At 44.6% G+C, this 12,203-nt stretch overlaps 1 protein-coding gene across 3 annotated transcripts in view; it reads left to right on the forward strand.

The window, feature by feature from the left end:
- The window catches only part of ATP6V1A (ATPase H+ transporting V1 subunit A), a 59,434-nt gene that overhangs the window by 23,660 nt on the left and 23,571 nt on the right, over positions 1–12,203 (forward strand). For all 3 annotated transcript variants that reach the window (XM_084835350.1, XM_084835351.1, XM_084835352.1), the window contains exons 4-6: positions 6,269–6,483; positions 8,398–8,535; positions 9,427–9,578. In XM_084835350.1, the coding sequence (XP_084691476.1) occupies positions 6,269–6,483; positions 8,398–8,535; positions 9,427–9,578 (505 nt within the window). The remainder of the gene's footprint in view (positions 1–6,268; positions 6,484–8,397; positions 8,536–9,426; positions 9,579–12,203) is intronic.

Here is a 12,203-nt window from a genome sequence, read left to right on the forward strand (position 1 = left end):
GGCAAGGAAGCCAGGGCAGTGAACTCTTCCTTCCCTACTCATAGTAGGTAACGCTAAATAAATAAGTATAAATAATTTCCCCCACCTTCTCGTACTAAAATGCCAAGTTTTTCAGGGAAAACACACCCAAATAAAAAACAGTTATGAAGGTAGAAAGCCAGCAGGGGGGTGGGGGCTATCCAGTGTATTGCACTGCGTGCCACATATACAACTATCTGCCGGCTGGACAGAAGTCGTGGGTGTATTCTCAGTGTAATGAGCTCCTGGCTCTCAGGGAACAAGTTTGTTCCCTTGAGGCCAAGGTTGCTGACCTGGAGAAGCTAAGAGAGGCAGAGAGGTTGGTGGATGAGACCTTCAGGAACCTATTAGCTTTGTCCTACTCCCAGGGTGACAGCTCCTCTGCTGTCACGGAGAATGCAGGTCTCAGGGAAGGGGGGCGTCATTCTGAGGAAGAGGGAAATGATCTCTTAGAAGGAACCCATTCCTTGGAAGCTGAACAAATATCCCCTCACACTGAAGATGTGCCTCCAGGAGGAGGGAGGCATGTGGTAGTAGGAGATTCGATCATTAGACATGTAGACAGCTGGGTTTGTCATGGGCGTATAGAATACATGGTGAATTGCCTGCCTGGTGCGAATGTTGCGGATATCACATGCTGTCTAGCTAGCCTAGTGGATAGTGCTGGGGTGAAGTCAGCGATCCTGGCCCATGTCAGTACCAGTGATGTGGGAAAATGTAGTTGTGAGGTCCTGGAAGCCCAATTTAGGTTGCTAGGTAGGAGGTTGAAATCCAAGACCACCAAGGTGGCTTTCTCTGAAATGCTACCTGTTCCACGCGCAGGGCCTGCTAGACAGGTGAAGCTGAGGGGTCTCAGTGCGTGGATGAGACAGTGGTGCAAGGAGGAGGGGTTCAGTTATGTTAGGCAGTGGGGAACATTTTGGACAAGCTGGGCCTGTACAAGAGGGACAGATTCCACTTGAACCCAAATGGAACCAGACTGCTGGCACTAAACGTAAGAAGGGTGGTAGAGCAGCTTTTAAACTAAGCCCTGGGGGAAAGCGGACAGGAGCTGGGAAGCATCTGGTTCAGGTTAAAGCATCTCAAGGGGGTGAAGATGAAAATGTTTTTGATTGCCCAAGTGTAGAAGGGGAGGAAACAGACCAAGAGTACATGGTAAAACATAATAGCCAATCAAAGGGGCCAAAGTCCCATAGCAAAAGATGCACATGCCAGAGACATCTGGGGAGGGACACTGTGTATAGGTGTTTCTATGCAAGTGCTGGAAGCCTCTGAGTCAAACTGGGAAAGTTGGAATGTTTGGTTTTAAAGGAGAACCTGGATATAGTGGGTATTACAGAAACCTGGAGGAATGGAGAGAAATAGTGGGATACAGTCATCTCTGGATATAAACTCTATAGGAAGGACAAGGAGGGATGTATTGAAGGAGGTGTTGCCCTTTATGTCAAAGAGGGTGTAGTGCTGGCCAGACTAGGTAGGCTCTTCCACAGAAGCACTGTGGTGACAATACCAGGCTCCAAAACTAATTTAGTGCTAGGAACATTCTGTCATCCCCCAGACCAGAATGCTCAGAGTGACCTGGAGATGGAAAACGAAATCAGGGAGGCCTCCAAACAAGGAAATGTTGTAATAATGGGTGACTTCAATTACCCCCATATTGACTGGATAAATGCATGTTCCAGTCACGACAAAGAGGTTAAATTTCTCGATGCCCTAAATGATTATGCCCAAGAACAGTTGGTCATGGAACCAACAAGAGGGGAGGCAACCTTGGATTTGAGCCTAAGTTGTGGTGCCCAGGACCTAGTACGAGATGTAAATGTTGTTGAACCAATTGGGAACAGTGACCACAGTGCTATCAGATTTAATATATATTTAAGTGGAAAATTGCCCAGGAAGATCAACACAATGGAGGAAACCTCTCTAAAATGAGGGAACTGGTGAAAAGAAAGTTAAAAAGGGGAATCAATAGGATTAAATTCCTTCAAAATGCTTGGAGATTACTCAAAACCACAAGAAACAGAAGCCCAGCTAAAATGTATACCACAGGTTAGGAAAGGTAGCACCAAGTCGGCTCAGTCTTCTTCCGAAAGAGGGTCTGTGACCCCCTAGCAAAGGCAAAGTACAGGCTGAAGGGGCAGGATTGCAGCTTGAGATCGACAGGCATATGGTCAAGGAACACCTCATTACTTTGAATGATTTCAAATCTCCAGCGCCACATGAACTGCATTCTAGAATAATAAAGGAACTGGCAGAAGAACTCTCTGTCTATTCTCTTTGAGAAATCCCGGAGGATGGGTGAAGTGCCAGATGATTGGAGGAGGGCTAATGTTGTTCCTATCTTCAAAAAGGGCAAAAAGGAGGAGCCTGGGAACTGCAGACCAGTCAGTCTGACATCAATCCCTTGGAAAATTCTGGAGCAGATGATAAAGCAATCCATCTGGAAGCACCTTGAAAACAATGCAGTGATTACTCGAAGCCAACATGGATTTGTCAAGAACAAATCCTGCTAGATGAATCTGATCTCTTTTGTTGATCAGGTAACCTCCCTTGTGGACTATGAGAAAGCTGTGGACATAATATATCACGACTTCAGCAAAGCTTTTGACAAAGTGCCCCATAATATCCTCATTAGCAAACTAGCTCAAAGTGGGCTAGATGAAACAATGATCCGGTAGATCCACAGTTGGCTACAGAATCGGACTCAAAGAGTGCTTATCAATGGGATCTTCTCAAACTGGGGAGGGGTAACAAGCGAGGTACCGCAGGGCTCAGTCCTGGGCCCATTGCTCCTCAACATTTTTATTAATGTCTTGGAGGAGGAGGAGCAGGGAATGCTGATCACATTTGCAGATGACACAAAATTGGGTGGGAAAGCTGATCACATTTGGAAGACAGAATCAAAAAGTGATCTTGATAGACTGGAGCGCTGGGCAGAAAACTGCAGAAAGAAATTTAATAGGGATAAATGCCAAATTCTGCACCTAGGAAAAAGAAACCAAATACACAGTTACAAGATGGGCGATACCTGGCTCAACAATACTGCAAGCAAGAACGATCTTGGAATTGTTGTAGATCACAAGCTGAATATGAGCCAACAATGTGATGTGGCTGCAAAAAAAGGCAGATGCTATTTTGGGCTGCATTAGCAGAAGTATAGCTTCCAAATCCTGGGAAGTACTAGTTCCCCTCTCCTCAGCACTGGTTAGGCCTCATCTGGAGTAGTGTGTCCAGTTCTGGGCACCACACTTGAAGAAGGATGCAGACAAACTGGAGAGGGTTCAGAGGAGGGAAACAAAGATGATCAGGGGACTGGAAACAAAGCCCTATGAAGAGAGACTGAAAGAACTGGGCATGTTTAGCCTGGAGAAGAGAAGACTGAGGGGAGATATGATAGCACTCTTGAAGTACTGGAACGGTTGTCCCAGAGAGGAAGGCCAGGATCTCTTCTTGATCAACCCAGAGTGCAGGACACGGAATAATGGGCTCAAGTTACAGGAAGCCAGATTCTGGCTGAACTTTAGGGAAAATGTCCTGACTGTTAGAGCAATACGAGAACGGAACCAATTATCTAGGGAGGCAGTGGGCTCTCCCACACTGGAGACATTCAAGATGAGACTGGACAGCCATGTGTCAGGGATGCTTTGACTTGGATTCCTGCACTGAGCAGGGGGTTGGACTCGATCTTAAAGGCCCCTTCCAACCCTACTATTCTATGATTCCATGATAAGTCTAGGAGGTCGCCAGCACGGTTAACGAGCAGTATCACGGAAGCCATTAGAGAAAAGAGAGCTTCCTTCAGAAAATGGAAGTCTTGTCCAAGTGAGAAAAACGAAAGGGAACACAAGCTTGCACAAAGGTGATGCAAGCAGACAATAAGAGATGCAAAAAAGCATTTTGAAGAGCATATTGCTAACAACATCGAGGCCAACAATAAAGATTTCTTTAAGTATATCAGAAGCAGAAAGCCAGCTAGGGAAGCAATTGGACTATTGGATGACAATGGAGTTCAAGGAGTACTTAAGGAGGACAAGGAGATAGCAGAGAAGCTGAATGAATTCTTTTCATCTGTCTTCACTGTAGAAGATACAGGACAGATAGCTGTGCCTGAATGGATGTTTCCAGGAAGAGTGTCTGAGGAACTGAGGCAAATAGTGGTGACAAACGATGAAGTTCTCAACCTTATTGATAAATTGAAAGCAAATAAGTCACGGGCCCAGATAGTATCCATCCTAGAATCCTCAAAGAACTCAAATATAAAATTGCTGATCTTCTAACCAAAATATGCAACATGTCCCTAAGATCAGCCCCTATACCAGAGGACTGGCAGATGGCCAATGTGACACCAATTTTCAAAAAGGCTTCCGGGGGGATCTGGAAAACTACAGGCCGTTTAGCTTAACATCTGTTCTGGGTAAATTGGTTGAAGGCATTATTAAAGGTAAAATTAGTAAAGATATAAGAATAAAATTAGTAAGAAAAAGAATCAGCATGGCTTCCACAAAAGTAAGTTCTGTCTCACTAACCTTTTAGACTTCTTTGAGAGTGTGAATAAACATGTAGACACGGGGGATCCAGTAGATACAGTTTAATTGGTCTTCCGAAAAGATTTTGAGAAAGTCCCCCATCAAAAACTCTTCAGCAAACTTAGCAGTCATGGAATAAGAGGTCAGGTCCTCTTATGGATCAGTAACTGGTTAAAGAACAGAAAGCAGAGAGTAGGAATAAGTGGTGAATTCTCCCAGCGGAGGGAAGTAATTAGAGGGGTCCACAGGGATCTGTATTAGGACCAATGCTTTTCAACCTGTTCATAAATGATCTGGAATTAGGAGTGAGCAGTGAGGTGGCCAAGTTTGCCGATGACAGCAAACTATTTGGGGCGGTTAAAACAAAAAGGGATTGTGAAGAGCTCCAAAAGGATCTCTCCAGACTGGGAGAATGGGCATCTAAATGGCAAATGCAGTTCAGTGTAAGCAAGTGTAAAGTGATGCACATTGAGGCAAAAAATCCCAACTTCAAGTGTAACCTCATGGGATCTGAGCTAGAAGTGACCAAACAAGAAAGAGATCTTGGGGTTGTGGCGGACAGCTCAATGAAAATGTCAACCTAGGGTGCAGCTGCTGTAAAAAAAAAAAAAAAGGCAAACTCCAGGTCAGGCATAATTAGAATCGGAATTGAGATTAAAGCTGCCAGTATTATACTGCCCTTATACAAATGTATGGTGTGACCATACTTGGAATACTGTGTACAGTTCTGGTTGCCACACCTAAAAAAAGATACTGTAGAGGTGGAAGACATGCAGAGAAGGGCAACTAAAATGAACAAGGGGCTGGAGCATCTCCCCTATGAGACAAGGTTACAACAGCTGGGATTGTTTCGCTTGGAAAAGAGGGTAAGGGGAGACATGACAGAGGTATACAAAATTATGCATGATGTGGAGAATGTGGATAGGAAGACCTCCCTCCCTCCCTCCCTCCCTCTCAAAATACTAGAACCTGGAGTCATCCCATGAAGCTGACTGGTGGGAGATTCAGGACAGATAAAAGGAAGTACTTCACACAGTGCATAGTTAAACTATGGAATTTGCTACCACAGGATGGAGTGATGGCCACCAATTTGGCCAGTCTTTAAAAGGGGGTTAGACAAATTCCTGGAGGAGAAGGCTATCAATGGCTACTAGTCTTGATGGCTATGTGCTACCTCCAGTACCAGAGGCAGTGAGCATGTGTGGCCAGTTGCTGGAGAGCATGGGTGGGAGGGTGCTGTTGTGCTCCTGCCATGCTTGTGGGTTCCTGGTCAGCCACTGTGAACAGAATGCTGGACTAGATGGCCCCTTGGTCTGATCTAGTATGGCTCTTCTTATGTTCTTACTGAAACTTTAGCAATTCTGTGTAGTATCTCCTGTGGCGCCTTAGTGCGAGATAAAAATTGCTCCAATTTTTGCCAATTCTGGCTCTACCCACTTTTCAAATTTGCAAATCTTTCTGGGCTGGCGTATGTGAACTTGCAGACCTCTTGAGTTGAAACAACTTTGCTGTTAGCTGGAATGTCTTACCAAAATGTTGCAGGAATATTTTTCTTTTCCTGAATGGGAGCCATGATACTTAAATGGTTAAAACATGAGTTCTGTTGCGAGAAGTCTTTGCAGCCCATCTTGTTTGTTAATCGGTTAGTAAGCCAACTAATAAATGCCTTCTGGTTTGTTTGACACTACCTTCCAGAATGTGGTTTTCCTCAACAAACTGTTTAGCTGGTGTTTCTGTAGGAGACCCTGTACTTCGTACTGGCAAACCACTCTCAGTGGAGCTTGGCCCTGGCATCATGGGAGCCATTTTTGATGGTATCCAAAGGCCTCTGTCAGATATCAGCACTCAGACCCAAAGTATTTACATCCCCAGAGGAGTAAATGTGACAGCTTTAAGCAGAGATCTCAAATGGGATTTCTCACCTATCAAAAACCTACGGGTAGGTTATGTAAAAGCCCTTCAAATGTTCCAGCAGGTACAATGAATGCAGTAGTTGGAGTACGATTTACCACACCAGTATGGATGATGGGGGAGAGAGAAGGTGTGTAATAATCGTACGCACAGTTACCTGGGAGCAAGACCAATTGGAGGGGTTATTTCTGCATAGAATTGTATTGTACACATGCATGTTTAGTAAACATCTAAATATCAGTGGCCAGAAGGGTTAAGAATCATAGAATAGTAGTGTGGGAAGGGGCGTATAAGACCATTGAGTCCAAGAGGGCAGAGGAAGGTGGGAAAAGACCACATTCACTCCAGACTTTGAGACTTGGGTGGTTCTGATTCTCAGCTGGGAAGCCAGATTCAAAGGATGAGGAGCAAAGGAACTGGGAATTAAGGTTTCCTCTCTGCTGTGATGGGGAGAAAGAGATTAAGAGCTTCACCACACCAGGCTTTTTATCTTGCAATTTACCAGGGATTCTGCTTCCAGATTATTTGTGAGATTGAGATCAGTTCTTTACACAGCCAGTTTTTCTTTAAATGCATAACACTATCTGCCATTTACACTGGTGGGTGGAGCCTGGCAGGAGAGTATTGGATGTCAGCAGCATTGTACACCCTCTGTCCACCCCCTCTGGAGTAGCCCCTCACGCCTCTCAGCATGAACTTTTCCATTTCAACTTCCTTCTCTTTTCACTTCTGCTGCCTCTCATCCCTACCTCAGCCACTTTTACATAGAATCCACAGCACATTTGCAGCTTCAGAGGTCTGCCCCCCACCAACCAAAGCAAGCAATTACCCTTTTCTCATTTTTGCATACATGTGGATTGAGTAGAAAGGGGATAAACTTTCCTGGGCAGCAAATGCAGAGCGGAGTGAAGCACCACCTACAATCCCTTCCATCCCATCATAAAGCACCGAACAGAGGAGGAAGCAGCTGAAAGGGGTTGCATGTATCCACAATACTTTCACAACTTTGGAAGTCTGCCCCCCCCCCCCCCAAGTTACACTCTTCTCATTTGTGTGTACATGGGGAATGAGTGGAAAGGGGTTAAAACTTTTCTGGGCAGCAACTGCAGTATGGAGCAATCTCCCAATCCCATTGTACAGTGGAGGCAGCTGCAGCTGAACTGGCTGATGGAGGAGGAAGCGGGGGAGACTCCCACTGCCTAATCATTGCTGACATCACACTGACACAGAGCAGCTCTAATGCAATGCTAGAAGTACACAGGCAAGCAGTTGCAGTATCATTCTGGAACTGCAGAAAATACTGCACTTTCCCCATTCAGAGAAGACATGGGAAAAGCAGGTAGAAGGCACGGGAAGGGAACGATGTCATGTAAAGCACTTGGAAAATACCATGCCTGGAGAATGACAATTGCACTACAAAACCCTTGTGTGGAGAAGCCCTAAATCCCAGGGGCCACCCACCAAGAAGGAGAAGGGAATGAGGGCAGGTGAGGCTTGCACCAAAGCATGGTGCAAGCCTCACTGCTTTGGGAAGCTGCTGGTAAAAGAGATGCACTTACTTAATCTCTGCTGCTTGTCTCAGCACTTCTCTTTACAGCACCAGGCAGGTCAGCTGCAGCCACTGCTATCTTTCTTACCTCCGATGCCACCAGCCTACCCAGCCTCTGAAAGGAGGGGCCCACAGGCATTGGAGATTGGATAGAAAACAGCAGCTGCAGCTACTTCACCTGGCACTGTACAGAGAAGTGCCAAGCAAGGCAGCTGCAGCCATGCTCTTCCTTCCAGTGTCCGGTGTGTCTGACCCCATCCCCTGTGTGCAGAGTACTTCCTGGGTGACACTGCACCTCTTCAAGGGCACCATGGGACCCAAGGTGCTGCATTGCCGATGCCAGTCGTATGTAATATGTATGTGTATCTTATTAGCAGTTTTGTACAATTGCAGATTGGCAGTCATATCACGGGTGGAGATATCTATGGCCAAGTGAATGAGAACTCTCTTATCAAACATAAGATCATGTTGCCCCCGCGAAACAGGGGTACGGTAACATACATTGCTCCACCTGGAAATTACGATGCATCTGTAAGTTTTTCTTCAAATTAAGTTTGTCTCTCTATCTTATGTTCTGTCTGAACTGCTTCAGACATGGTAGTAAACTGGAGGGAACGTTTCCCATTCCTCACTATTAAATCCTGCTGCCTACTTACTCATATGATAGAATCATTATACCTTTGTGTTTTAAAGAAAAAAACAAAAGAACCTGGAGGGGCACTATGTCTTTTCCAGCAGCCAAGGCGTGCGTGTGCGTGTGTGTGTGTGTGTGTGTGTGTGAGAGAGAGAGAGAGAAAGAGAGAGAGAGAGAGAGAGAACTAGAACTAGAAACAGGTCTTCTTGGGAAAGGACAGGGTAGGTTAGGTCCAGGTTCATTGATAATTAATGGGTAAATAAATACCCAGTGTTCTCTTTGGAAGCCAGGATTAGTTGCACTCAGTGTGGACAATTGTGGCCCCTCAGACAAATATCCTCTGCAAGTTCTGCCCCTAGGTAGCATTTGTGAAGAATTTATAGTCTATTCATTAGGAAAGGGATGGAATAGGGGACCTGTCCCATTAAAGGTCCCTTTGTCTGTTTGTCTTTTCTTGAAGAGGAAGGTACAGGAACTAGCTGCCACCAGCAGAGTCCCACTGAAACTCATGGATTCCTGGCTGAGTAGGGTTGTCTAAATTACCAACATGGAGATGGCTTATAGGGGAACCCATAGCAATGGCTTGGTAAGGGGCCTACTGCCAGTGACAAACCTCTTCACTCTTTACCCTGCTCTCTCTACCTACCACAAATAATTGCAGGGCCCCACATGTTAATATAAACGTCACGACTCAGTTGAAGCTAGCAACATGCTCTAGTTTAGTTGGCTTTTCCCCAGTAGAACGTACAGTGTGTTAGCTTACTCTCGGTTTTGCTGCCTTCTTATAGGATGTTGTGTTGGAGCTGGAATTTGAGGGTGTGAAAGAGAAATTCACTATGGTCCAGGTCTGGCCAGTACGGCAAGTCCGCCCTGTCACAGAAAAGTTACCTGCCAATCATCCTCTCTTAACTGGTCAGAGAGTCCTTGATGCACTCTTTCCGTAAGTAGTAGCTATGCTAAGATTTTTTCCCCTTAGTGCTTTTTACAGTAGAAAGGGCCAAATATGCTACACAGCATGACAGGAAAAAAAATCCCTAACTATATTGACTAAATCTCAATAACTATATATAAGAGCAATGCTGTAACTGGAATAACTGTACGTGAAATGCTTCAAACACTAAAAGCATGAAGTAAATGTCGAGTTTAATTATTGAAGAGCTGTTTAAGTATTGAAGTACTTTGTGCTAGAGCTGAACCATATCTTCAGTAAGTTTTACTTTCTAATTAAAAAAATGACATTTCAAGATAGAAGAGGGTTTGCATTTCAAACAGGGGCATGCCTACACACACACACACACACACACACACACACCCTTTGCTGCCAGCTGCACTACTAGTTGCATGAGGAATAATGTGGGTGGGAGGAGTTGATCTTAAGAAAAGCCAGGTCCGTTTTTAAGTATTGGCATGTATGTGTGCCATTGTAGTGTAATTGGATGCATCAGTAATTGGGATTAAATTGTTAGATCTAAAAATGTGTGAACCCATACATGCCCCATCTACCCCAGCCAACTGTGAAATACGCTATTTTCTAATACGATGTGATATTGGATAAAAGCTTCTCTCATCGGGGTGGGTGGGGGAATATGCATGTCTTTACCCCAGCAACATGAAACAATAAGTTTCAACCAATATGCTAGAAACCAATGAGAATTTAGTCTGACTTTTCAGTTTAGAAGGTGATAAACAATTTGATAAATAATCAAGTAGACAGAAAAGTGGATACATTTTTAAAAGACGGTATGGTCTTTGTTACTGTTTTCTAGTATTCTTGGGATTTAGTTCAGAGTTGCTATATATGGTAAAAGTCCACTTGTTCCAAATAACAATATGGTACCACACTTACTTGGAACATGTATTTCTATACAAATCTGAAACCTATTTTCTGTGTTCATTGAGTAAGCCCTTCAGGAATGTTAGCCCATATTTGCATGTTCATATTCACTACTTCCTCAGAGGAGCATCAGGCTGCCAACCATTCACAGATTCCCCTCCTGGGACCTACACAAGGTCCCTAGGGGCTTATCTAAAGAACCTTTTGATCCTCTTGAATTAGAGCAACTCAGGATTCTATCCGCAAAATTCCTTTCCTGGTTGCTATCACTTCTGCAAGAAGAATCTCTGAAATGATTACCCTCTCATTAAAAAAGGAACTCTGCACGTTTTACAACGCTAGGGTTGATCCTCCTTCAGCCAGTTCCTTCCTTTATTCTAAAACAGTCTTGTTTTTCATAACCAAAAGGTCCCCCCAAATGTGTAAGCTTTTGAGATCTCCGGATCTCTCCATCAGGCAAGATGTTACAAAAAGCAGATTTGTGGGGAAAGGAGGAGAAAAGATTGACTTGATGTTGAAGTCACCTTGTTTTTTCTCTCCCCACTTCCTGGGTTTTGTAACATCTTGCCTGACTGTGAGCTCTTGAAAACTTGCACATTTTTGGTGACCTTCCTTCTTGTTTTTCATGGGGTGCAGAAATAGTTTTACCATCTTCTCCCTTACTCCCCCCCCCCCCCCCCAGCCTAAACACTGCAGAGACAAGGAATAGCATAGGGTATTGAAAATTTACCTTGGACATACAGCTAAATTCTGTAGATCTGACAGCTTGTGTAGCTGTCAGCTTTATCAGCAAAAAGGTATCCAAGACCATTGTAGTTAAGTTGATTAAAGCCTGCATCTCATTAGCATATGAGGCCCAGTGCCTACTCATGCCCTCAGGGATTATAGCCCGGAACAGCTGCAGCTGCAGCATTCTCCACCAGTGCTGCTGGAAGAAGTGCGCAGATAGTTACCTGGACCACTGCTTTTTCCTTTGCAAGATGTTAAACTGCACACCTTTGCTTTCTCCAGTGCTGCTTTTGGTAGGAGGATGTTCCAGAGTTCTTCCTCAGTTCTGGGTAGTATGATGACCCATACAAGATTTTTGATACAGATAGTGAACATCCTACTTGGGAAACCCTCCTCCACAGATAGGGAAAGGAATACCATGATGGTTTCTTCTCATCTGTGATTGGAGGGTATACTGAACTCACCCAGTAGTACTCTCACTGTCCCTGAGGTTGGCCTGGCTTCCAGGACTTCAGTAAAAATTCATGAAACTTTCCTGTCCTCTCCTTTCTACTCTGTTAAATGTTCTTGTGGCTGCTCCTGGAATTAGGTTGTTCCTTATAGATTTGTTAGAAGCTTTTCACTTAACTGTCTCTGCTAGCTTACACCCCAAAGGTGAGGGGGCAGGATCTTGCGTCCCAAGACTGCGGGATCTTCTTCCCTGGGGAAGGAACAAAAAGCCTCTGCTATTTTGCATGGACCTGGCCTCTGAGCAGGTTGGCAGATTAACTCATCCAGGATACCCTCTATCTACTGATGAGAAACAACTTTCACAGTAATTCCTACATTCCTATATTCACTTCAGTTTATCACTGCAGAATTGATACTTTTGCTTCTGCAAATGCCTCATTTGAGTAAAATTGCTCTGTGGCTGCAACAGGATGAAAAACATTCTGTTACATATCCTGTTCCCTGCAGCCTGTTCCCTGCAGTCTTCCATCAGGTGAGTTGTAAAAGGAAATT

The sequence above is a fragment of the Heloderma suspectum genome, chromosome 2 (genome assembly GCF_057233095.1).
Source record: "Heloderma suspectum isolate Gila_16-S chromosome 2, 16-S_ref, whole genome shotgun sequence".
Taxonomy (NCBI): Eukaryota; Metazoa; Chordata; class Lepidosauria; order Squamata; family Helodermatidae; genus Heloderma; species Heloderma suspectum.